The sequence below is a fragment of the Carassius carassius genome, chromosome 46 (genome assembly GCF_963082965.1).
Source record: "Carassius carassius chromosome 46, fCarCar2.1, whole genome shotgun sequence".
NCBI lineage: Eukaryota > Metazoa > Chordata > Actinopteri > Cypriniformes > Cyprinidae > Carassius > Carassius carassius.
In genome coordinates, this window is record NC_081800.1 from 23329907 (window position 1) to 23357880 (window position 27974).

The window sequence follows — 27974 nt, forward strand, 5'->3', positions numbered from 1 at the left end:
TTTGAAGGCAGTACTGTGAATGATGTGCGCTCTCTCCTCTGATTGGTCAGATTCAGTCTATAAAGCGTTTGATCTAACTACAGCCGTCAGCGCGCGCTGTGGACACGGCTGGAGACATGCGCTCGTGTCGCGGGATCCTGTGGTTGACATCTCTTACAACTGTGAGTATGCACAACCTGATTTACTGAGTCACCACTGAAAATAATAGCGTGTCACATTTGTGTAAGAAGCATCTTTGTAACTACAGACTTTTGAACGGTTTTTGTGGTCTGGCAAGCTAATAAAATTATCCCACGCGCTTAGAATGACTGAGCGTTGTGTTTCATATCTTTTTTATTAGTTTAACTTTGTATTGTTTTACTAAACATTATTTTGGCTCATTGAGAATATGATGTCGATATCCTGAATATGATGGAATATCCTGTCGATGCGCTGCTTTAATAAAGGTGGAGTCGGCGATTTTTATATCACTGCAAACAGCGAGAGAGAAAAAAAAATAAAAGAAAAAGAGAGAGAGAGAGAGAGAGAGAGAGAGAGAGAGAGAGAGAGAGAGAGAGAGAGAGAGAGAGAGAGAGAGAGGCATGCGCTGTTTGACACAATTAATAGCCTACCTCGACAATCAAAAGGCTCTTTGTCTGTCAATCATTTTCTGTGAGCATGTTGTCTATAATACCTATCCTTGGAGGGCGGGGTTTTCAGCGGACTTTCTTAATAATAATTCATTATTGTGTGGATTAAAGGAATCTCTGCAATGAAGCTCATTTAGTAAATTGGTATCCCGTTATCATTGTACATTATATATATATATATATATATATATATATATATATATACACATAAAAGCGGTCTAACATTGTCAATGCCAATGACCAATCAAATCAAAGAAGGCGGGGCTTAACTATTTATAAAAACTGAACATAACATTTCAGTGCAATGCTTAATTTTTAACGGTAAAAAAGGGCGAGGTAAGCTAATATCAATTTTTATTACATTAACAAATTATCTTATTGCCGCGCCCATGTTCAAGAAGACTACAGTTTATTTAGAATTTGCTTTACCACCGTTAAAGGGGTCATTGGACATTGGTCATTAGAGGTCATTGCATTATAATTCTCATTAGTCTATAAATGGCTTATATTGAAGCCAATCTGCAAATGAATGGTTGTGGAATTTGTTGTACATCACTGTTAGACCCGATAGAGACAGACTGCACAGACTAGGACTTATAAACACAGGAGGATTACCAAACATAGGTGCACAGCATGACTAATTAACTAAACAAGGACAGGAACATGATCCGATAGGGAACACAGGAACAGAAACAGGGGCAAACCTGACACAGAACAGTCCAGAATCATGACACAGAGACAGCAGTGATTCAATTACTGCTTACACTGTCAGCTTTTATGAGGAAGATCTCAGACAGAGGTTTGATTGATTTCATGCTCATGCTTATATCCAGTCAATAGATTCCATCAATTTAAACAGCATGATACTAAACTTACAAACAAATGTCACAGTCAAATTTCTCTTAAATAATAAGAACACCTATTCTGCATACAGATTAAGAATCCTAGTTTAAGGAAGATATTGCATTGTGGGTCATGACATTATTTTCCTTTCAAATTGTATTAACATTACTTAAAAAAATAAAAAACTATTAATAATTTTGGTGCTTCAAGTTAAACACATTTCAGTTAGTAGCCAAGGCAAATTTTCTAATTTCCATTTAGTCTATAAATATTTCAAAAATTTCTAATATGAGGCCGATCTCACTCCTCAATGTAGACCTCAAAATTCTTGCAAAGGTTCTTGCACTCCGTCTTCAACGATTAATGCCCTCCATTATTTCACTAGATCAGACAGGGTTTATGCTGGGCCGGCAATCTTTTCATATCACTAGACGAATACTCGACATCATTCACTCATCAAATAATGATATCCAGGAAATCGTGGTATCCCTTGATGCCGAAAAGGCATTTGACAGGGTTCGAGTGGGGATACCTGTACGAGGCAATGGATAGGTCCGGTCTAGGTGAGAATTTCATTCTATGGGTTAGATTATTATACTCATCCCTGACAGCATCGGTTCAAACTAATGGCATGTTATCACCTCCTTTCTCACTTCAGAGAGGCACCAGAAAGGGTTTTCTCCTGTCTCCACTCATATTCGCCATAGCTATAGAACCTCTGGCCATTTGGCTCCATGCGGAAGAAGGCTTCAAGGGCATCACGCAATTTGGCGTAACCCATAAAGTTTCATTATACGCGGATGACCTGCACCTGTATATCTCTAACCCTGTCACCTCACTCCCTGTCATTTTGAATGTTTTGGATCGGTTCGGTACGTACTCCGGCTACAAGCTCAACTACCATAAAAGTGAGCTCTTGGCAATAAACTCTTTGGCTAAGCAGCTCCCACGCTCGTTATCAGGATTTAAATGGAGTAACGACGGATTTAGCTACTTGGGAGTTCATATTACAACGGCCGTATCTGACTTGTTTCACAAAAATTTCTTACCACTGGTCGCAAAAAATGCAAGTGATTTTGAACGATGGGCGGTCCTACCACTCTCCCTCGTAGTGAGGACGCCTCACCTCCTGCCTGGGTACATTTGGAGCGATCAAGCACACGCCTCCCGTTGCGGTCTGTCCTATGCTCCCAACTCCCTTTGCCTTTAGGAACTGTAGGCCCATGTCCAATTGTATGCCTCTCGCTCAAGGTCTGGAGTCAGATTAGGAAGTGCTTAGGCTTACAGGGTCCCTCCATCTTGACACCACTGCTCCAAAATCATGTCTTTACCCCCTCAAGGTCAGATTTAGCATTCAGGGCCTGTCATAGTAATGGTATTATTTGTGTTAAGGACCTGTACAAGGATGGTATATTTGCATCCTTCACAGAGCTCTCTTCTCTTCATAATTTGCCAAATTCAGACCTCTACCGCATTTTTCAGATTAGTGACTTTGTAAAGAAAACATTTCCCCACTTCCCAAATCGTACCCCCGAAACACTGACTGACTCCCTCTTGGCGACAGACCCCAATCGTAGAAAATGCATTTCTGTGTTGTACGAGTCATTAGGATCGACCTCTGCACACCCTGGTACCCTTTCAAAAGCCGTGTGGGAGGGTGACTTGAACATGGCTATTCCGGATGAACAGTGGGGCCATGCTATGGCTATGGTTCACTCTTCTTCCATATGCGCACGAGTTCACTACACAAATGCAAAATTTTCTAAAATATACCTTAATGTCATTGATGCCTGTAACAGGTGTAACCAGTCCCCTGCCAATCATACGCATATGTTCGGGTCCTGCCCTAAGCTGACAAATTTTTGGATGAACTTTTTTGACACCTTGAGTAGAGCTTACGAACACACTATCTCACCCAACCCTTTATCAGCCATTTTTGGCATCTCCCCAGACGCTGACCTCCCTGTTGCACTGGAAAGGGCCCTGGCATTTACATCATTGCTAGCTCGGAGGCTAATTTTGCTCAATTGGAAGCCCCCCCCCACACATGATCGTTGAATAAAAGAAGTGCTTGACAATCTGAGGTTGGAGAAGCTCAGATCCTCTCTGAAAGGCGCTACCTCAAAATTTTTGGGAACATGGAACCCTTTCCTGGGGCTGGTTGATTCCCTCAACCTATCCCCTGATTTGGAGGTTTGAATCCCTACTTTTTTTTTTTTCTAATTTATTTTCAATTTAATTTTACTTTTTACTGACCTAATCAAGTACTAATATTTATTTCCTTTTTCCTTTTGTGTGTGTGTGTGTGTGTGTGTGTGTGTGTGTGTGTGTCTATACTGCTGAATGTTTGTTGGTATGCATGCATCTGTATGTTTGTCCTCGTTTATGGGCCTGTGTTGGGTCTGTTCAAGGGTGGGGTGGGAAGGGAATTGGGTACAGATGCCATTTTGGTCCCACTTTGTAATGTTTTTTGTTAACTATACATTTGTTACCTGGTGTCAAATTTTTTTAAATCTACTCAATAAAAAAAGTAAAAAAAAAAAAAAAATTCTAATATGTATACAAAATAATACATTGCTACTCTATATAGCATTTTCTCTAATATTTTATATAAATATAAATATATATATTATAATTTATTTCAGCTTTATGTCTGATCAGGATGTTTTAGTTGTCTATAAAAGCCCCGCTTGTAATGTGTCGGAGCCAAATTTTTCTAAAAACACTCCACTTTCTCGTTATTTAGTATTGTTTGATTGAATAGTTTTTCTAGTTTTCCCTCCGCTTCTGTTTTCCAGCTGTGCTTTTATTTTTATTAAATTTTTTCTTAAGAGACTGAAAATGGCAAGTGATAATATCAGTCTACTGCGTCTCTAAGGTTTGAGGATTAAAAAGAAGGAGATGAAGAGAGATAAACGTAGAGAAAAACCAGTACATATGAGATGATTAAGATGAGATACTGTATGCGAGTATAGCACCTCACAGACGACTGCCTTCTCTGTAGACTTGTTTATGGTGTCGAACGGCTCAGTGCTTTTGAAGAAATCTTTTAATGAACAATACCCTGCTGCTGACCTGTGTTGTTCCTTCAATGAAAGCTCCCCCTGTAGCAGAGACGTGACCGCTTTGGAGATGATTTACCTTTAAAGACAGACTATAGCATGTACAACCAGCCTCATCGGGCGGCCAGTGAAGAGCATAGTGATGAGCTTTTACCTTCTCATGTGTAAAATAATATATATTTTTAACTTTTCAGAGTTTTATTGGCAAGAACTTGTATCAAAGTAAATGTTAAATGGGAGTTATTCTCGGCAAATGGTTGGGAATTTTTTGTCATTGGCTTACTATTGATGTGAAAACTGCTGTTTAAGTCCGGTGTTGGTTTTTGAAAGATTTAGTAAAGAATTTTGAAAAAATAATACTTTTATGCAACAAGAATTTATTAAATTGATCAAAAGTGACAGAAAAAAACAAGTTACAAAATATTTTTGTTTCAAATAAATTTTTGAACTTTCTATTCATCAAAGAACCAGAGTTCTTGGCCTCCACGCCATTCATAATAAATGTTTAATGCACAGCTAGCCGTGCATTATCCCTTTCACCAAAAGTTTGGACACACCTTCTCATTCAAAGAGTTTTCTTTATTTTCATGACTATGAAAATTGTAGAGTCACACTGAAGGTATCAAGGGCTATTTGACCAAGAAGGAGAGTGATGGGTGCTGCGCCAGATGACCTGGCCTCCACAGTCACCGGACCTGAACCCAATCGAGATGGTTTAGGGGTGAGCTGGACCGCATACAGAAGGCAAAAGGGCCAACAAGTGCTAAGCATCTCTCGGGGAACTCCTTCAAGACTGTTGGAAGACCATTTCAGGTGACTACCTCTTGAAGCTCATCAAGAGAATGCCAAGAGTGTGCAAAGCAGTAATCAAAGCAAAAGGTGGCTACTTTGAAGAACCTACAATATGACATATTTTCAGTTGTTTCACACTTTTTTGTTATGTATATAATTCCATATATAATTCTACATGTGTTAATTCATAGTTTTGATGCCTTCAGTGTGAATCTACAATTTTCATAGTCATGAAAATAAAGAAAACTCTTTGAATGAGAAGGTGTCCAAACTTTTGGTCTGTACTGTAGGCTATAAAATTATTAATACATTTATTAAGAAAGATTTTTGTGTGTACATTTTTAGTAAATTGAGTAAAAACAAAAAACAGTTATCTTTCCATTTCAGAAACTTTACTATAAATGATTTATTGAATATTATGAACTATTGGTACCACATGTTTACCACATTGGGGGTTTAATAGTTTATGAAAGGCCTTTGAAAATCTATATTTGTTAAATTGCTGTTGATTGTTGATTGTGATTGCTTTCAAAAGCTCTGAATCAGCGCTGTGATTGCATGTACATAATTAATGCATGCATATATGCGTGTGTTTGTGCATACACTACGTATGCTGAAATTGTTTTTGACAAGGGCTACTTCATTAACAGCCTTAAGAGAGGAAGCAATCATTTGAAATGTAATGGTGTATTTATTAAATTGAAGATTGATTGAAAAGAAGAAATTTCACCTTTCTGCTAATGCAGTCAGAATTCATGTTTTTCTGTGCTGTTAATACCAACCTTTTTTAGCAAATCCTCTCTCTGTTTGGAAAGTGGGTCAGGATTGCAAATGAAATTGATTGTAATGTTTTTTTTTTCCGTTTTTTTTTAGCCTGAGTGTCTAAAGATGGATCTTTAAGTGTTGTCTTATAAGGTAGACTTGCATTTTTATGCACCACTCACTCACACATTTCATTTTCTCTCTTGGCAGGTGTTGTCCAGTTTGCATCCTGAGTGTGAGTATATCTTTCAGTTGGCAAGAGATGAACAGCGGTGTCTCACAGAGATCACAGATCTTGGGAACCTCAGCAGCTCCTCAGGTAGAAATAAACCGACTCTCCTAAAGAGATTTTTAAACATAGGATGTGAGAAGCATGCTAAAGAGCGCTGAGTTTCAATTGAGAGCAAATGGAGACTTTTGTTAAGGCATAATGCTTCTCAGATTTTTCTCCTCAGAAACCGTGTCCTGCAATCAGAAGTCAGAGATCTCAATATAAACTCAAACATTTCTCAGATTTATCCAGGATTATTATATGACTATAAAAGAATTTGGGGTCATTAGAATTTTTTAATGTGTTTAAATGTGCTCACCAAGGCTGCATTTATTTGATCAAAAATGTACTAAAATATTGAAAAATATCATTACATTTTAAATGAACAGTTTTCTATTTGAATATATTTTAAAATGCATATAAACTGAATTTTCAACATCATTCCTCCAGTCTTCAGTGTCATATGATCATTCAGAAATCATTATATACTGATTTGCTGCTCAATAAATATTTCTGATATAATCATAATAATTGTGCTGATTAATGTTTTTGTGGAAACTATATTGTTTTTCATGATTCTTTGATGAATAGAAAGTTCAAAAGAACAACATTTATTTGAAACAGAAATATATCGTAACATTATAAATGTCTTTTTTTATAAATTATAAAAAAAAATGTTTAATCAATTTAACAAATTCTTGATGAATAAAAGTATAAAATCTTTCAAAAGCTGACCCCAAACTGTAAATTCAGCTACTGTAAAAGAATTTACTATATGTTTTTAATTTCTGTATTATTTCTAAAATAAATATTTTAAACCATAACATCATCAGTAATTTCTCCTGTCAACTTTTCGACTTTATTTTAAATGACATGAAAACAGGTCACAAACACTTGAGATGTCATTTAAAATAAATCACATCTGCATAGCATTTATAAGCTGTCAGTGGTGACATTCAGAGACAGAGTTTAGACTCATTGAAATGCAGCGCCTTGCGTTTGTGTTTCCCAGTGAATCCCAGAAGTGAAGTCATGTTTGGCAGCGGCTTTGCAGGGCATTCGCATGCACAGATGTACTTGTGCCAATCCAACACGACAAACTGGACATTTATATAGCAAATACAAGCTGTTACATGCCACAGATAGCCTGTCAGATGGTGCTTGAGTGCATGGGTATTTACTGTATAAACACATGCTCTTCGTGTGTGTGTGTTGTGAAGGTTGTCTGCCAGTATGGGATTCAGTAGTGTGTTGGCCCAGGGCTGCAGTGGGTGAGACGATCCACTCGCCCTGTCCTGCTGTTTTCTCTGTCATCAAGAACAACACGGGTACGACACACCACCACAGCGCAACACACTTGTGCATGATTCAAAACTGAATTTAAAAGTTCAGGACATAAATGTGAATTAGGTAAAAGTGGCAAACAGGATGCATCGTTGTAATCTGAATTTAAATTGAAATTCATAGAGAAATACGATTGAATTAAAAAGAAACTGATGTACCAGGATTATATAAGTATTTTTCATACAAAGTATTCATGCACATTAATATTTCATTAATAACGAACACTGAGATATAATAATTCATATTACATTGTTTGGTAAAAAAAAAAATATATATTTTATTTTGTGTGTGTGTGTGTGTGTGTACGTATCTTGTATAGATTTAATTATGAATAAATTAAAACATTGGATTGTATTAATAACAATCTAAGAGCAAAGAAGTTGATTCATTTTACCAATTTAATTTGATTCATTAAAATGCTAAATAAAAACAAACATGGAGTATCCATGCATGTTGTTATTATATTAATAACCAACATTTCAGATAACAATTCACACAGCAATATTTGTTTAATTAAAATATTGATTCTGAACTAAAACATTGGATTATTAATAACCAATATAATATTTTTTTCCAATGTGAATTATCCATGCACATTATTATATAGAATTACATTAAAACATTGAATTGTAACACTTGAGATGTAACAATTCATATAACAGTATTATTTGATAATAAAAAAATAAAATAATAATTATGCCTTATTCATGCTTGTTTTTAATTATACAGCATTAAATTAAAACTTAAATTAAATTTAATTTATTTATTTTTTTATTCGAGATGCTAACTAGAGAAATTTGTACATGTTCTTAATAAATTAACTTTAATTTAATGGGCCATTTTTATTTGTTGAAAATGATCAAAAGGAATGTTGTGGTCATTATGTGATGCTGTTTGGCTAAATTAAAACTTTCGTAGTAAAATAGCAGAACAGACACATCATTGGCAAATTGTTTATATAGAAATACCTTGAAATGTCTGGATCAGACATTTGGATATTGACTGTTTGGATTTCAGAAATAGAAATGTTTCTATCTATTGCAAAAAGTGCAAAACACATTGGCCGGCCAAAAATAGTCGCGGTAGGATGGCATAAATCGGTATAAAATGTGTAACACAGAACATTTCCTAAAAATGCATTCAGATATGTTTGTACATGTCTATAGTTCTATGGGGTTGCATGTATGATTGTTACTTTGACTTTTAGCTGCGTGTAGTTCAATATTTACCCGTGTTGTAAATCGGTTGTGAGAGGACGTCACTATTTGACGTCTTTTACACGTGCTTTACACGTCCATCTTGACCCTCTATGAAATCCTTGTGGAATATGCAAAAGCTGTGCTTACACCTTGATTAATACTGCAATAATTAATTTAAGTGCACCAAGTAGTTTTTAAGAGGTTTTAAAGAGGTTGTGAATAGACGTCCACTGACGTCTTTTACACGTCTCGTCATGGTTGTGAAAAGACTCCAAGCAAGACTAGCAGGAAAACAATTTTTTTTATACGAAGTAAATATATTTACTTTATCTTGTTTAAATAAATTATAATCACAAAACTTTATTCATCTTTTGTATTTGTAATGTCTATGAATTTATTTATTTTTTTAGTAGACTATCCCTTATCTACTGCCTTGCTTTACTCTGAGTGTATTGTATTATTTTTTTTATTTTTTGTGCTTGATTCTGTATCCCCTGTGGATTTTGTTAAATAAAAAAAAAGAAAAGTAAAAAAAAAAAAAGATATTACAAAATCCCGCGATAGGATAGATTATCTCGCGAGATCTCGCGGTCTTCCGGTTCCGGGACATTCAGCAGGCAACCATGAGGAGAGGACTCGAAGAGGACTCGAGGAGGGAGATGTATCGATATATATTATATAAAATCTACTGTTGGGTAAGTACATTTTGTATTATTTGATTAACGTGCTTGAGTTTTACTTGTTTGACACGAAGGAACCGAGAGAAATGATGCCCACGTTGTCAACTGAAATTCACTGAGTATGGCTAAAATTCGCTAACGTTAGTAGGCTAAAAGTTACTTATATTGATGTAATTTTTATTGGTACGCTTTAATTAATTATTCAGGGGACATCACAGCCCTCCTGTCTTATCAGAAATGTCCTGTTCACTTTCTCACAGTTACACACCCAGTTAAGAGTGTTTCTCAACGGCAACACATTAAAACACAACATCTTTTATACAATAAAAATAAAATCTAATGCATGTTGATTACCTTTTTCTAATGTTTCATTCATGATTCATTCATCTTGTTCCAAGGTTTTTTATTTATTTATTTTTAGCTGTAGACCATAAAGATATTTTGAAAATAAGTGCATGTCATTTATCTCAAATTTTTTATTTTATTTATTTTAAAAATAAATATATTCTCTTCCCTCAGCTGCTGTGAAGAGGTAGAGTCTCTGAGACTGATGCAGCGATGGCAGAACACCTGAAGCTCGCTCCAGGAAGAGCTGATGGTGGAGGTTACAAGAAATTAGCCAAACAACTGTAATGTGTTTAAGGGATAGTTCACCCAAAAATGAAAATGGTAATAATTTTCTCACCGTCATGTTACGATCATAATAATTTTTCCTACAATGGCAGTTAATGGATTGTGAGATCTGCTTGGTTACAAATATTCTTCCAAATATCTTTGTGTTTATAAGACAACTGTGTAAGTCAATGACAAGATTAATAAAGACATGATAAAAAGAAACCATCTTTTAACATTTTAGTCGAAAACACGTGAACGCATTCTCAGAAATGTAATATTTGAATTCATGTCGGTTCTATACAGTTTAACATCATTTACGCTACTTTGATTTTATAAATAGCAATGATTTCAAACATATTTTATGATGAGGGTCTTCTATGTTTTATGATTTTCTTGTCACATGACAACAATGGCTCCTGCAAGGTGGTTATGCCACGTTCAAATATAATATTCTTAATATTATTTATATGATTAAAGTATTTAAAAATACATGCAATTAATAAATACATTAATAAACAAATTCTGCGAAAATAGAAATTTTTGACAATAATAATGGACTTCAAGATTGAGTATTTCAGCACTTTTTATTCAGTGATGACCCTCATTAAATCATATTTCTGACGAAAATGGTAGGTCTGTAAACTTATTTCAGAAATCCAAAATGGATACAAAGATTACATTGAAAAACTATTTTTTTAAATAGATTTTAAACATCTTGAAGATTCTTATTTGTCATTGACCCAGTAAAGCCAAGATGAAAACAATATTGTTAGAACATAGAAAGGTATACAGGTTTGAAACATGAGGGTGAGTAAATGACAGAATTTTCATTTTTGGGTTAACCATCCCTTTATATAATAATTCAGTATTTTGTAATTGGTATTTTAGTTTGGTTAACAGATGCTAAACTGTTCAAAAACAATAAAATGTGCTAAATCAGAACATGCTTCTTTTTTGCATATGTCCACAAATAATATGTTATTGTTTGTGATGTACACTTGATTAAGATGTTTTATGGACGTTCAGGTCTGACTGGACCGATCTAGAACTTTTGTCAAGATGTGTTAAACCTCAAGACACAATTGATTGCCTTTCACGATGTTAAACAGTGGGTGTGTGATTATTTTATATGCAGGCTTATATATATATACATACACTTAAACTATGCAGCAATGCATTTAAACCTTTAAACGACGACGTCCAGAAATCGACGCATTTGGACGTCCAGAAGACGACGCATTTAGACGTCCAGGAGACATGCAGAAAAGACGTGCAGTTCACGTCCAGAAGATGTCAAAGACATCGGTTCAACTTTCATTTTGGAACTATTTTTCAACCATGACGGGACGTGTCGGACGGACGTCTTTTCAATGGTCAAAAGACGTCCAAATGTTTGCTGGGTACTGTTACAAACACGCCAGGTTTCACCTCCACACAATCACAACGCACACCCTCACCGGAGTTCTAAATCACATCCACCTGATCCTCATCACCAGCCTATCACCGCAGCACCATAAAAGCCACACACACGCACTCAAACATTGTCCAGTCACGTTCGCGACAAGATCATTCCTGTATGCTTACTATAAGGACTAACTCCTCTTCTACTCTTTCCAGCGATTCTCTCCGAAAACCCAGTTCCCCAAGTATGCATGTGTGGCTCACCGTCCCTGGCTTCGCCAATTTCTATAGACGGTTTATACGCAACTTCAGTACCATCACCAGTCCTCTTACCAATCTCCTCTGCCAGAAACTTAAGTCTCTCTCCTGGACTCCAACCGCCACAGAAGCCTTCCAAACCCTTAAACAGGCCTTTACGACCGCCCCACTCCTGGTCCATCCTAATCCCGATCGGCCCTTCGTGGTGGAAGTGGACGCCTCAACCACCGGAGGGGGAGCAGTCCTATCCCAGCAGCAGGGGAATCCCAGCCGCCTCCATCCATGCGCCTTCTTCTCCCAGAAACTCAACCCGGCAGAGGTAAACTACGACATTGGAAATTCGGGAATTGATAGCCATCAAACTAGCTCTAGAGGAAATGGAGGCATAGGCTAGAGGGAGCCAAACACCCATTTCAAGTCCTCACTGACCATAAGAACCTAGAATACCTTCGAGTAGCCAAGAGACTCAATCCCAGACAGGCCCGCTGGGCGTTATTCTTCAGCCGCTTCCAATTCACCATCTCGTACCGACCAGGGGTGAAAAACGTAAAGGCTCGATGCCCTATCCAGATGCTACGCTCTCGAAGAGAAATCTGAAACTCCAGAAACCATCCTCCCAAAAAATATCATTGTATCTCTGATTACTTGGTCTTCTGGCACTCTTCCTCCAGCCGAGCCTCCTACCAACACCCCGCTGGGTTGCCCACCGGGACACCTATACATCTCCAGGACACGGCGCACCCCACTCATCCACTCCACTCATACGTTACTTGGCACTGGTCACCCGGGGGTCAATGAAACCCTCTCGCTGCTAAGGGAACGCTTCTGGTGGCCCAACATGGCCTTGGATGTCAGGAGGTACGTGAGTGGATGTACCAGCTGCGCCATGTCCAAAAGTCCTCGCCATCTACCATCTGGCAAGCTACATCCTCTGCCTGTTCCTAATCACCTGTGGTCACACCTAGGGGTGGACTTCATTACTGACCATTATTGGCCCATTCACCATCACCCAGCAGATCAATCCGGTCACTTACAAACTCCAGCTTCCCCATGAGTACCGGATTCACCCCACATTCCATGTGTCACTCCTTAAACCTCACCATGCTTCTGTCTCTCACTCCACAGAACTTGGCGAAGCCGAAGCCCCCATCCTCTCCTAGATGACGGCGCGGCCTACACAGTCAAGGACATCCTGGACTCCCGGCGGCGAGGTGGGCAGCTGGAGAACCTAGTGGACTGGGAAGCTTACGGTCCAGAGGAGCGTTCCTGGGTCCCACGCAACGACATCCTGGATCCCACCTTACTTGATACCTTCCACTCCAATCATCCCAACCGACCAGCTCCCAGGGGAAGAGGACGCCCACCACGTCGTCTGGGTCCCCGGCCCTCAGGAGCGGGCAGTGGGGAGGGGGGTACTGTTACAAAACGCCAGGTTCCACCTCCACACAATCACAACGCATACCCTCACCGGAGTTCTAAATCACATCCACCTGATCCTCATCACCAGCCTATCACCGCAGCACCATAAAAGCCACACACACGCACTCAAACATTGTCTGGTCACGTTCGCGACAAGATCATTCCTGTATGCTTACTGTAAGGACTAACTCCTCTTCTACTTTCTCCAGCGATTCTCTCCGAAAACCCAGTTCCCCAAGTGTGCGTGTGTGTGGCTCACCGTCCCTCCAAGAAGTCTTCACCCTACCTTCACGGATCCATCCTCATTGGAATTCATCACTACATGCTCCTCTGCTTGTGTCTGTGTATTATAAACATCTTCATTCTGTTACTCCTCAGTTTCCCGAGTAATCAGTAACACATACATGATGATGTCCGGCACAATTATTTATTTAGAAGTGGCGGGGGGGCCAAAATGTTTTGCTGCATACCCCTCTAACACTGGATAGTTGCGCCCCTGATCTACTGAATAGAGAGAGATTTTTCTTAACCCTACTCCATACATGTATTTCCACATTAACAGCTTCTGCAAGCAAACCATGTTGGCTTCAGTCTGTGGGCTTTAACTGTACACACTGAGAATATTAATTGAAACCTCAAATGGTAAAATGCACTGCCTCAATATCAAGACTTTGTAAGTTTGGCCAAAAAAGGCTTTTATATTTGCTGTAACTTTTTAAAGTCTCCACAGATCCAGCAGTATAACAAAGTAAACCTGGTCTAAGCCCGACCAACCAACACTGCATTCACATCTGAAAGCTCTCAAATGAAATCTGCACTCCATCCTTGTATCTCTGTCTAGTGTAGAAAAGGAAACAGGCTTCATTTCACATTCAACTTTAGCACAAGCTAATTTTATGCATTGCAGCTCATTCTCTAGAGAAAAAGTCAATACAAACCACATGAAATGTCAACTTGTGTTTATTCATTTAATCTGAAAGTGCTGGTGACCGTATTAGCATATTTAAAAGTTGTTGTTTTTTTGACAAGCTTGCAGAGACTGCCTTGCATTATTGTCATTGACCTTTTGACCTTTCATTGATTACTCCATTTATAGTGAGTCGTAACTGCACGGCTGGCGGCTGGTCACATCCGTTCCCTCCTTACCATGAGGCCTGCAGTGTTGAGGACGAAATCCCAGAGGTCAGACATGCTCTGAAATTCATACTCATTTGTAAAGACACAGTCAAGAATCTGATTATGAACTCAAACCAAATGATCTGGCTGTGGATTTTAATTTTATGTTCTAATAAATGTAGTTAATTTACAAATATATCAATACATTAATTGTAAAGTAATTACTAAATGAATAGATATTTCATAATAGTAATAAGAATTACTAAATTTTAGTGACTGAATTTAAATCTAGTAACATTTATTTAACTCAATATTACTTGTACTACACTTTATATTATACATTTATATATACACTTTTATCGTAATATTATTAATTTCTTTGCATAATTTTTTGCAGATTTTTTCTTTTTTCTTTTCTTTTTTATAAACAGGCTTTAGGCTTTCACAATGTCTGTCTGCCATAATTCTCACTTATAGTTTATAGTTGGCTTATAGTTTTTCATTTTATGATGAAATAAGCACATGTAGTTAATATAGAAATAAATGAATACATCAATTGTAAATAAAATTACCAAATAATTTAATTGACTTCATTTTAATCTAGTTACATTCATTTAGTTATTTTTTTATATTTAATGTTTAATAATATATATATATATATACTGTATGTATATATATATATATATATATATATATATATATATATATATGTGTGTGTATATATATATATATATATATATATATATATATATATATATATATGTATTTGTGTCAGTTCAAGTCACCTTTAGTTATAAAACACTTTCTACAATACAGATTGTTTCAACGCAACTTTAAAGTAATTAAAAAAAAAAGCAAAAAGCTGCTCTAAAAAGACAATAGTAAACTCAAATTTGTAAACTTTTACTAACATTTTTGAAAAAAATATATATTTAAATTGTATTAGTTTTAAAGTTTTAAAAGTAAGTTTTAAAAAAATCTGTATAAACTGGCTTTAGGCTTTCCTAATTATGTCTGTTTGATTCAAATGATTATTCATTCATTCATCATTGGATCAAATAATGATGGATCTATTGATTCACTGATTTACCCCTTTATTTCAGAGAAATGTTTCTTGTATTTAAACAGACTCTGTGTCCTGAACATGGTCTCAGATGTAATTGATTTCTGCTTGTTTGTCCCTCAGGAGTCATATTTTGCCACTGTGAAGCTGATCTATACTGTTGGTTATGGAGCATCACTGCTGTCGCTCTCTGTTGCCATGGCAATACTGATGCTCTTCAGGTACTTTACAATGAGTTCTTATTGATGGACAAAATAGAAAAATCCAAACCTAAATACAGAATCCACTCATGTAACCAGAAAGTTATTGTAAAAATATATATCTTTAAATAATTTTCAAACGTTGGTAAAGAATTGTGTTCTTTAAAATGAAAGAAGTGACCTGTTGTTTGTATTCTGTAGGCGATTACACTGTGCTCGAAACTACATCCACATGCAGCTGTTTTTCACCTTCATCCTGAAATCGATGGCTGTGTTTATCAAAGATGCTACGCTGTTCTCCAGTGACGACACAGATCACTGCACGCTCTCTACAGTGAGTCCATCAACACCACAGTCCTCACAGCCTTTCCTCTGAAGAGAACTGTACAAAACATGACTGACTTGTGACTCAATGCATTATGGGATTGCTTTCTCCATGAAGGATGTATGTGATATTGCCTGATATTGTGTAACCAGCATTTATTTGATCAAAAATACAGTAAAAACGTTAATATTGTGAAATATTATTACAATTTAAATAACTGTTTTAATGTTTGACGCTTTTATGCTCATTAGGGATGCATTTATTTAAACAAAAAATTAAGTAAAACCTTAAATTTTGAAAAATTACTACAATTTAAAATAACTGTTTTCTATCTGAATCTATATTAAAACATAATTTATTCCTGTGATCAAAGATGTATTTTCAGCATCATTCCTCCAGTCTTCATTGTCACACGATCCTTCAGAAATCATTCTCATATGATCTGTTCCTTAAGAAACATTTCTGATTATTATCAATGTTGAAAACAGTTGTGCTGCTTAATATGTTTGTGAAAACCATGATACATTTTTTTTTTTCAGAATTCTTTGATGAATAGAAAGTAAAAGAACAGCTTTTATTGGAAATATAAATCTTAATACAGACCTTAATATATAAAAAGGTTTGAAAAATCACCTTTTTATTTAAAAAAAGAAAAGAAAAACGTAATTTAAAATGTATTAAGAGTTTATTAGACTCTATTTTGTGCCCTGTTTATGGAAAGATCCTCGATAACTTCTAGCTGCATTTATTTTTCACCTTCCTTTATTTCCTGCTGAGTTTCGGCTTTCTCCATCTGTTTATCTCTTCTTCTTTTTTTGCCGTCATGCCCTGTTTATCATTCTCAGCATCTCTCTCTCTCTCTCTCTCTCTCTGCAGGTGGCCTGTAAGGTGTCAGTGGTATTTTGTCATTATTGCGTCATGACTAATTTCTTCTGGTTGCTGGTTGAAGCCGTGTATCTGAACTTTCTGCTGGTCTCGGCCTTCCCGCGCAGCCGCCGCTGTCTCTGGAGTTTCGCTCTTCTGGGCTGGGGTGAGACGCTCATATCTGTCCCTACAGCCACCCGGCCCTGTCCTCTCCCACACACTTTACTCTGGCCATCACAAATGAGGTTCATCTACTAGTGTAGACTATGTGAGTTATTAAAGGAAGAAAAGGGGAAAAAATTAAACTTAGTTTGTTGTCCTGGTATTATTTTTGTAACTAAAGGTCTCTTCACACCAAGAATGATAGCTATAACAATGAATATAATATTTTGTTTATTGTAAGCGCATTGCAGTTTTGTCTGTCACTTTAAATGCTCAAGCTCTTTTAAAGCAGGATGGATTCTGATTGGCTGTCAGTGTATTTATTGTTTATCAGCTGGAAAAAATGGCAACAGTATCGTTCTTCTGTGTCATTATAGTTATAGTTGCAGTGTGACCAAAAATTGAGACCAAAGACCAAATGAAATAGCAAAAGTAATAACACATCCCATCCCCAACACATCCCATCTGCCATTGGTCAAATTTACACACAGTCCCACACCAAAATTATATTATTGGTTGAGTGAGTGTTGCAGTGTCAGGATAATCAAATGGTATATATATATATATATATATATATATATATATATACACAAAACTGTCTTCAACATTGATAATAATAATGATTGAATGCTTTTATTCAACAAGAATCCATAAAATTTATTACAAGTGACAATAAAGTCATTTATAATGTTAAAAATAATTCAGTTTCAAATAAATGCTGTTCTTTTCATCAAAGAATCCTGAAAAAAAGTATCATGGTTTCCACAAAAATATTAAGCAGCACAACTGTTTTCAACAATAATAATAAATGTTTGTTGAGCAGCAAATCAGCATATCAGAATGACTTCTGAAGGATCATGTGACACTGAAGACTGTAATGATGCAGAAAATAGAGCATTGATCACAGAAATAAATTACATTTTAAAATAGATTCAAATAGAAAACAGTTATTTTAAATTGTAGTAATTTTTCACAATATTACTGTTTTACTTAATTTTTTAATTTTTTGTTTAAATAAATGCGTCCTTAATGAGCATAAAAGCATAAAACATTAAAACATCTTAACCACACTAATAATTGGAATGGAAGTATATGTATGTAAAGAGTAATGTATGTGAATCACAATCAGTCTAGGGTTTTATTTTTGCAATAATAACCATTACATTACTGACTGTACATTATGATGTGTATTTTTGAAACCTATTATTTTTCTGATGTTAGCAGCTATTACAGTCTCAGTCGCTCCAATCAGTGAAATACAGCAGGATCCTTCTGTTTCTCAGTTTCCAGTTATATCTCTCTCTCTCCTCTCGAACTTGTCGATGCTCAATACAGAGATGCACGGTACATGTGCAAATCACAGTTCTTGTTCTCATACCTGTTCCCAGTTTTATTGTGAACAGTTTTATTGTCAGTGATCAGCGCATGTTACTCTAAAGAACTATTTTTAGTTTTAATCTGAGATACATTTTGGTGTATAATACTTCTAGTCAATACCTGGAGGATTAAATCAAGTGTTACATCTTTTCCCTGCTTCACATACTTTTGTATCACATTTTGGAAAGTTAAAGAGGTTACAAACTGCATTTCATGCATATATGTAAGATATTTTTTTTAGTAAGTACATGAAAATCGATGATTCCTTGTGCAAATGTTTAATACTTAATGAACACTGTCTAAATGCTGGATAATTTCCATAAACATTTAAGCTTATTTTCATAATTAAGTTATTAATTTAGAATTTTGCCAAATTTTGGTAATTGAACTAAAAGGCACTTTATGTTTCATGCAGCATAGCTCTGATTTTTTTAATGTGCTTCTGTCTGCATATCACTGAATAAAGTCTGACTTATTCTACACGCAGTGTCATTATCATGATCATCATTTAAAGTAATAGCTTCTAGGTTTATTATCTGTGCTTTTTTATTATTATGTTATTCAATCTTTTTGTCTGTCTCGTGTCTTTTCTTGCAGGTTTTCCCCTGGTCTGCATCATCCTCTGGATCTGCTCTAGACTATATTTTGAGGACACAGAGTAATTGCACGTTTTTCTTTACCTTACTTAGAGGTGCTTGCTAATACTAGGGTTATGGATTTGAACAAGTTCTTAAAGCCAAGCGAGATTCAGTCTCTTCGCCTTGGATGTTTTCAGTCGGCAGCTAGTCTGCTACAAGACTTGGGGCTAATGACCCAGAACAGAGTCAGAGTCAGAGAGGCTTTGTTATCATTTCAGCTCTATACAGTAGTACAGTAGAATGACTTGATTGACCTTCTACCTGGTCACATGATCTTTGAGAGCAGTTGAGTGATTTTATTTCTCTTTAGATCCACAGTTGGACACAGTCTTTTAGTGGATTGTGTGAGAGAAGAAAAACTATGGATTTGAATCAGCCTCTTATCCAGGCCTCTTTTTTTTCTCAGGTGTTGGGACATAAATGAAGATTCTCCTTATTGGTGGATCATCAAGGGTCCCATTGTAGTGTCCATAGGGGTGAGATAAAGCTCATATATATATATATATATATATATATATATATATATATATATATATATAAAGCTCATGAGCTCTTTTCAGCTCATATTTTCCTGTTTACCTTCCCAACCAGGTGAACTTCTTTCTCTTTGTGAACATCATCAGGATTCTGGTGCAGAAACTTAACCCTCGCTTGATCCAGTTCAACAATTCGGCTCAGTACAGGTACAGAAATCAAGGCAACACCACACACCCATGAGCAGGGATATCAAAAACGGGACAGAAACTGCATGAGTGGGTGTTTTCAATTCATTCTCTATGGGAGCTGAGCAGCAGGTCTGCGTGGAGGATTGTGGGATAGCGTGGCTCAAGTGATGGGAGCCTAACAAATTACTAGGTTCAATGCATCAACTTTAGTATTAAATGCATAGGTATTATTAACTGAAAGGTGATGCTAGTTTATTGTCCATTGTTAGTTAATTCCAGTTTATAATGCATGAGCTAATTTTAATATATTCCTTAAATATTATACTGTAGCCGTGTATACAATTAAGTGAAGTGAGTGAAGTGAAGTGAAGTGACATTCAGCCAAGTATGGTGACCCATACTCAGAATTTGTGCTCTGCATTTAACCCATCCGAAAATGCACACACACAGAGCAGTGAACACACACACACACACACACTGTGAGCACACACCCGGAGCAGTGGGCAGCCATTTATGCTGCAGCGCCCTGGGAGCAGTTGGGGGTTCGATGCCTTGCTCAAGGGCACCTAAGTCATTGTATTGAAGGTGGAGAGAGAACTGTACATGCACTCCCCCCACCCACAATTCCTGCCAGCCCCGGGACTCGAACTCACAACCTTTCGATTGGGAGTCCGACTCTCTAACCATTAGGCCACGACTTCCCTAAAGAGAGAAGGTGCTGCATTGGCCGGGAATCGGACCCGGGTCTCCCACGTGGCAGGTGAGAATTCTACCACTGAACCACCAATGCTCCAATTATAGGGTTTATTGATATTTTGAATTAGATTTTTTTTTCAGTTTTAATTTGAATTCCTTCATGTACTTTTGTCCTTTTTATATTTAATATTTCTATTTAGATTTAATTCATTTTAAGTCGTTTTAGAACTTAGAACAGCGTATTTCAGTTAGTTGCAGGGCAACAGCTCTCATATCTGTTGCTAATACAAGTTTTTCATCTAATATTTATGTTTTATTTTATTTCAAGTTCATTACCAAAAATACTTTTTAAGAGTTTGAGTTTTACTAACAACACTGTTATATGTTTGGATGTTAAAATGAACCAACATTAATAAAATCAGCAAAAATCAAAACTGACTGGTTGCATTAACGTGATATTATTATTATTATTTATTATTTATATGACTAAATCAACTGGACAACATCAGTTTACACCAATGAAAGTCATTGTAAGGTCAGATTATTTAATAATGTATTATGGTACTGAGTCTATCTGAGTAGGACAGGATGTTATACAAAATTGGTTCTCCAGGGATGTGGTAATGAAATGCATGGAGCGAAACTAAGATGCAAAGCTGAAGCAAACCTCGCATACTGACAGGAAATAGAATCGAGTTCCCAGAATGCCACTGAAGGAGATTGATGTGGACTCGACATGTGATTGTCACTGATCCCTTGATCATTGTTAGCCACTGCAGCTGATGGAAGTGTAATTTTCTTAAGTGAATTTGTTCTTTCAGCCTCTAAAGCGTTTCTACTGTACTTCCCTCCACGGAGACCTGCAGATAGCAGCACTGGTGATCATGACAACCACTGGAAATAAGATTGCTTTGCAATTTTAGGTATTTTAATAGATAACCCTCAAGCAGAGTTATTTCTGAATTATTATAGCTTGAATGAGCTTTATTTTATTTATATACACTGGTAATCAAAAGTTTTGAAGAATTATGATTTTTTTTATGTTTTTGAAAGATGTTAATTGTACTCGAACTGTAATCGATTGTTTTAATAAAAACAAAAATCACAATAAACAAATCCTCCGCCAGTTCATATAGCCAAACTGTATGCTGTTGCCAAGTAACATAGCAATCAATGTACAGTATTTCACTACTGTTTTTACATCCAGGTGTCCAAGGATGATTTCCAGTACATTTCTGCCTGGCACAGCTCATACATAATATCTGGAGAGATATTATGACTTTATGGCCTGTTAATGGTGTTATCATGAAGAGCGAGGCTCTTCGTTTTTGCCAGAAATTAATGTTTGCTGCTGTTGTCTTTATATTCATAATCATACATGTAAAGATGTAACACAGGCCTGTGAATGAAAGCTAGACTCACTAAACTGGGTTTTTAAGAGTTTCTGTCAGAATATTTGATGGTTAATATTTGCAGTGGTGCTAATATATATATATAAAAAAACACAGCGAGTTCATTGAACTGTGAAATTGAGTGAAATGTTAATATATTTAACACTGAGGGACCTTAAAGGTATAGCTCACCCAATGTGAATACAATTTTTTTTTGCCTTTACACATCAGTGAATAAACTTTCAGATAACAAAGTTAACTTTCAGAAGACTTATGTGTACAAGTTCTGTAGACTAAGCTTATGCAACAGTTCTTTATACAGATTTGTTCTCTGAAAAAGTTACTAAATCTCTGTATTCTACAAAGAAAGAAAACCATAGGTCTGGAGCGTGAGAAGATGAATGTTTTTCTTTCCCTTTAAGCCCAGAATGTTGGTTCTATAAATAATACATTTTTCATTTATGTTTTAAAATCAGCAATTATAATAATCACTGCAGAAATGTTTACATTAATACAGATTTTTATCTGGCTCACATATGAAGAACAATACAAACATAAGAAAATATATTACTGGAAGATATAAATACAACATTACAGTATTTATAATTCATTCAAGATTATTCACATCAGTGTGCAAATACAGAGGACACAAATGAATATTAAAGGAACAGTTCACACTAAAATGACACTTTATCTCTCCTCCCCTCAGACGACTGACCAAGTCCACCCTCCTCCTCATCCCTCTCTTCGGCACTCATTACATGGTCTTCAGCTTTCTCCCAGACTACTTCAACGTGAGCCTGCGGCTTTGCATCGAGCTGTGTCTGGGCTCCTTCCAGGTTATTCAGCCCACTATCAGCACAACACAACCTAAACACAAACACAGCACGCATAAACTTATTAAGGCTGGAATACAAGACACCATTGTTGACCAGATTTTCAGTCTGGGCATGTTGACGCTTTAGTTGCCAAAAATCAGAACCAGTCTGCAGTTTTCAGCACTTGGAAGATGATTTACAAACAAATGACTCTTTATGATTCTGGTTCTTTTTAGTGAATCTAAAACATGCCGCACAAACTGTAGCCTATAGTCCAATTCATGAACAAATGAATATTTTTGGTCTGTTCTTTTTATTGAATCAGAAACACACGGGACAAACAGTACAGTCTGATTCACAAACAAATGTCTTATAACATTAAGCGTAATTTAGCGTAGCAAAAACATAAAAACCAACCTGTGTATTTCATAGACAAATGACTTTTAACCACATCAACTCTGGGGACCCACCGGTGGGTCCAATATTGCATATGCCTAATTCTCAAAAAATCAAAATAACAGCTCAAGTGGTTAACCAGTTCTTTTTATTGCATAATAACAACACAAAATACAAACAGTACAGTCCGATTCACTAACAAATTACTTTTTCAAATGGTTCTTTTTAGTGAATAACATACAGTGCAACCATGGTAGTCCAAATAACTATCAAATGACTCTTGTAGTGACCAGTGTAGCCTGGTTCACCAATAAATGACTCTTTTAAACCAGTTCTTTTTATTGAATCATAAACACGCAGCACAAAAAGTACAGTCCGATTCACAAACAAATAACTCTTTTAAAATTATTCTTTTAGTCAGTCGTAAACATACAAAGCAACCAACATAGTCTGATTCACAAACTGACTCTTTTCAACCATTTCTTTTTATTGGATCAAAAACACATAGTAAACAGTATAGTCCGATTCACAAACAAAAGACTCTTTAAAAATGGTTCCATTTAGTAAAACAAAAACATACATAGCAACAAAAGTAGTTTGATTCACAAAACTTTAAAACCAGTTCTTTTTACTGAATTAAAAACATGCAGCACAAGCAATGTAGTCATATTAACTAGCAGCAAATTACTTTTTCTTTTTAATGTGTCACACACTAACAATAAGGCGCATGTTTCTGCGAGATTTTGTTGTGTTCGGTGTGCTATCCCCAGTTGTTTGGTATATGATGACCAGTTTTTCTCCGTTTTCAACCATTTACAAAATCCTAAAGTGTATGATGCCTAATGTTCTGTTGAGATTTTTAAAAGTCATGTCGTGTATTCCAGCCTTCAGATGAGCTCAGATCAAAACAACCTCAGAGCAGACCTCATACTCACCTTTGATCTGTTGAGACAGAAGATGGACACCGGGGCTTTAGAGATATTACTTAGTTAGGTAGAACCCTAATTGAGTTTCCTGAAGGGCCAGTGACTAATTTTAAAGATTAATTCCATGCAAGAGGTTGAGAAACATAACATGAAGGCTTTCTTGTAAAGGTTTTATATGATGTCCGTGATGTGTGTTTTTTTAAGCTAATTACTTTATTTGAAGGCTAACATTGAAGTAGGACTATGTTATTAATCTTGAGTAGTCAGATATGTCAGCTCACCCTGAATGTGCAAAATGACTGACAGGCAGAGAAATGCCTCAAGTTTGCAGATTGCTATTTGCTGTTTACAAAGCCTACAGTGGTTCTAGTGACAGGTTTGATATCTTAAGACATCTATTTTAGGGCTCTCAGTATATAGGCTACTGTGTGTGTGTGTATGTATGTATGTATGTATATATATATATACACATGCCTTATCGATCTGAAAGTACAGGGATAGTTCTCTTGAAAATGACTGTTGTGCCATTATTTACTCACCCTTGTGTGCTGTATGAAAACCTGTATGTTTGAAATTTGAAGAGTACAATCTGTTCCGTGGATACCATTTGTAAACTGAATTTCTTGTGTTAGACATTGACTATAATGTGCAGAATTATTCTAAAATGATAAACTTCTAATTTTGTAAATGTAAACATTTTTAAAACATCCATGAAATGTTAAAGTACGTTTTTGAGTCTTTTTGAATTGTTTATTACAGGTCTGAGTAACATTTCATTCAGTTTTCACTTTCTCTTTATTGATTTTCTTAAGGGACTTATTGTGGCGGTTCTCTACTGTTTCCTGAACCAGGAGGTGAGTGATTATTATTAAGCCCTCTCACATCATAAAAATACAAAATATACTACAAAATTTATAATAATGTGTTGAAAGCTAGATTCTTTAAGTGCAATGCCCTTATGCATTTGCAAACTGTAAAAATGCATGCATGTCAGAAATCTGGACAAATCGGTTTGTTTACTGTTGATTCTGCAAGTCAGGTTTGTTTTTGAATTTAGACGATCAGTGTTCTCAGAGGCCTAAACAACATTTGTACTCAAAATGTGGCCCAATAAAATCCTTGACAAACATGTTTGCCAGTCTTTATTAATTTGATTAAGAAACCAATTGGGAATATAACAAGATTAAAGGCCAATATGCAATTAAGGATAAATAATAATAATGCATTGTATTTCAGTCTTGCATTTAATTAAAGTCATTTTTAACAGCCAATATATTAAAGAAACAGTTCACCCAAAAATTAAAACTTGCTGAAAATCTATTTCCAAGATGTAGAGGAGTTTGTTTCTTCATTTGAAAAGATTTGGAGAAATGTAGCATTGCATCACTTGCTCGTCAATGGAGCCCAAACAGCTGATAAAAACATCACAATAATCCACAAGTAATCCACATGTAGCAAGGTTCAGTGATCAAAGAGGAAGGAGACCGGGGTCGGCTTGCTGAGGCTCGAGGAAGATTTTATTATTTTAAAAACAAAACAAAACAGAAAACAAAGTCGCGCCACATGCGCATAAACACTCCCGTTAACGTTCGTTCACTCGTCCCTAAGGATTCACTTTCAGCGCTGCTGCTGCTGCTGCGTCCTTCCCCGAGTCCTCAGATCTCTCGCCCTTCTCCGGATGTCGTGCGGCTTAAATACCGGTTCCCCACGCCAATCACTGCAACGAAATCCAGCTGTTACTTGTCTCTCACCTGAACCACTTACCACCGCTCGTCTCTTCATTCGCTCTCCCGTTGCAGACTTCGCTATACCACGCTTCCCCCGCCACACCACACCTCTCCAGTCCATCAGTTAATGTATCGTGAAGTAGAACACTGTATGTTTGTAAGAAACAAATCATGTCATGTGGTTATTAGTGGATTATTATGTTTTTATCTGCTGTTTGGACTCTCATTCTGATGGCACCCATTCTTCTTCTTTACATCTCTAACAGCACCATATATATGTGTGACTCTGGACCACAAAACCAGTCTGAAGTCGTTGGGGTATATTTTTAGCAATAGCCAAAAAAACATTGTATGGGTCAAAAAAAAAATTTTTCTTTTATGCCAAAGATCATGTTCCATGAAGATATTTGCCATAAATATATCAAAACTTAATTTTTGATTAGTAATATGCATTGCTAAGTATTCATTTGGACAACTTCAAAGGTGATTTTCTCAGTATTTAGATGTTTTTGCACCCTCTTATTCCAGATTTTTAAATAGTTGTCCTGCGGCCAAATATTGTCCTGTCCTAATAAACCATATTCCAATTCCAGTCCTCGCGCCCCTTTTTTTTTCCGATGGCAACTGCTAGAATCAAAGTTACACCTTCTTTCTTTGTGTGAACATTTGGGCGGCATTATGTTATTCTTCCCACACAGTGACGTAGACACTTGGTGAGCGTGTTTAAACGAGGCGTTTTAAGAGGACGTAGACAAGTCTTTAACTTTTATGAAAAATATCTCTTTGGGTTTGAGACTTTAGTGTTTGCAACTTTAGGAATCTTATCTATTCACGAACAGCTTGTAACTTGAAAACTTTAAATCACATCATATGACCCCTTTGACCCCGAATGTACGTTAGATTTAAATTAAATTAAAAATTAAATTTATGCATTTAGCAGAAGCTTTTATCCAAAGCGACTTACAGTGCATTCAGGCTATCAATTTTTACCTATCATGTGTTCCCAGGGAATCGAACCCCCAACCTTGCGCTTGCTTGCAAACGCAATGCTCTACCAGTTGAGCTACAGGAACACTAGGTTTGGTTTTTTTAGGTTTCGTTTTGATTGAAGTCTCTCATGGGATTTTGTGATTTATATATATGTTTGTCTGTCAGGTTCAGAGTGAAATACGCTTACGATGGATGCGAAATCAAGAGGGGAGTTACGTTGTCGTCCCTGTTGGAGCCAAAGGAAACCAGATGGACACTCCATTCTAGAGTCACTAAAACTCACCTGTGCCTCCATACAGACCTCAACACCTCCAGAAAACATGAACATCTGAATGAAACCGTTTTATTAAATGCAGATTGTATTGTTCAGTTTATATGAAAATCAATGACTTAAAGAGCCAGAACTGGGCTGCAGTATATCTGTGAATTACACACATTCAAAACAGTTACTTAGACAGTAACGCAAAATTTGTTGCACTTCAAATTCAGATATTTGATTATAATATTTATTTATTTGGAGAAATTATCAACTTTAAAAAATTACCCAATAAAAGGCAGTATGGCAGGTTTAATATTTATGTATTTATCTGTATGGAAGTACATTATTTATAATAGAGAAATATAAAGATTAATTGGAAGATTTCATGGATTTCTGAGTGAGATTCAAGTAACCGGGGGAAGTTTTTACATGTTTTATATGTTGCAATTTTGTAGAGTTTGTAAGCTACACTTTCTGTTGGCAAAAACAGAGGTTTTTATATGTCCTTATCTTTCATTTCACAAGCTGTTTTGTGTGTAATAACTATATTTCTGTTTACATTTGAAATGCCTGTAATAGGTTGTTTAATGTCAAGTTCCCATGTGTGACAACTTACCCCAAAGTAAGTCAAAGTAAACACTTGAGAGAAAAACAGATGCATTTCTGTATATTAGATGTGTGCAGGTCTTAAAGTGACAGCAGTCTAACAGTACTAAACATGCTGCCGCTTGTCATTAAAGGAAGAGTTCACCCAAAAATTATAATTCTGCCGTTATTTACACACTCTCATATTGTCCCAAACCTGCACTGATTAACACAAAAGAAGATATTTTGAAGAATGCGGGTAACCAAACAGTTGCTGGTCCCCATTGACTTAAGTAGCGAAAAAAAATAATAAGTCACTGCAGGACCAGCAACTGTTTTGTTACCCACATTCTTCAAAATAACCTTTCTGTTTAACAGAAGAAAGAAACTCATTCAGGTTTAAAACAACTTGATGAGCAAATTAAGACAGAATTTTTTTTTGTATATTATGTGTATTTAAACTTAGTTTATGTAGTTAGGCTGTACTGCTCAGACAATTTG

At 36.2% G+C, this 27974-nt stretch overlaps 1 protein-coding gene, 1 long non-coding RNA gene and 1 other non-coding gene across 3 annotated transcripts in view; 1 reads left to right on the top strand and 2 right to left on the bottom strand.

Annotated features, from left to right (window-relative positions):
• Positions 1-27974, bottom strand: part of LOC132129665 (uncharacterized) — a 128113-nt gene that overhangs the window by 47856 nt on the left and 52283 nt on the right. The gene's annotated exons all lie outside the window — the stretch shown is intronic.
• On the top strand, positions 107-27067 carry LOC132129272 (growth hormone-releasing hormone receptor-like). The gene is made up of 13 exons (XM_059540800.1): positions 107-161; positions 6299-6407; positions 7580-7688; positions 14367-14457; positions 15578-15675; positions 15856-15988; positions 16856-17009; positions 18980-19040; positions 19427-19496; positions 19612-19703; positions 22482-22611; positions 24725-24766; positions 26795-27067. The coding sequence occupies exons 1-13, from the start codon at positions 117-119 to the stop codon at positions 26894-26896; spliced, it is 1236 nt and encodes a 411-aa protein (XP_059396783.1). The 5' UTR covers positions 107-116; the 3' UTR covers positions 26897-27067.
• Positions 20405-20475, bottom strand: trnag-gcc (transfer RNA glycine (anticodon GCC)). Its single transcript has one exon. It is a non-coding gene; the product is annotated as a tRNA-Gly (tRNA).

Excerpts from the sequence above, each read along its gene's own strand:
- LOC132129272 (XM_059540800.1), top strand. The coding sequence starts at position 117 with ATGCGCTCGTGTCGCGGGATCCTGTGGTTGACATCTCTTACAACT. Across the intron at positions 17,010-18,979 it reads TTTCGCTCTTCTGGGCTGGG|GTTTTCCCCTGGTCTGCATC; the intron begins GTGAGACGCTCA and ends CTTTTCTTGCAG. Across the intron at positions 24,767-26,794 it reads ACTGTTTCCTGAACCAGGAG|GTTCAGAGTGAAATACGCTT; the intron begins GTGAGTGATTAT and ends TTTGTCTGTCAG.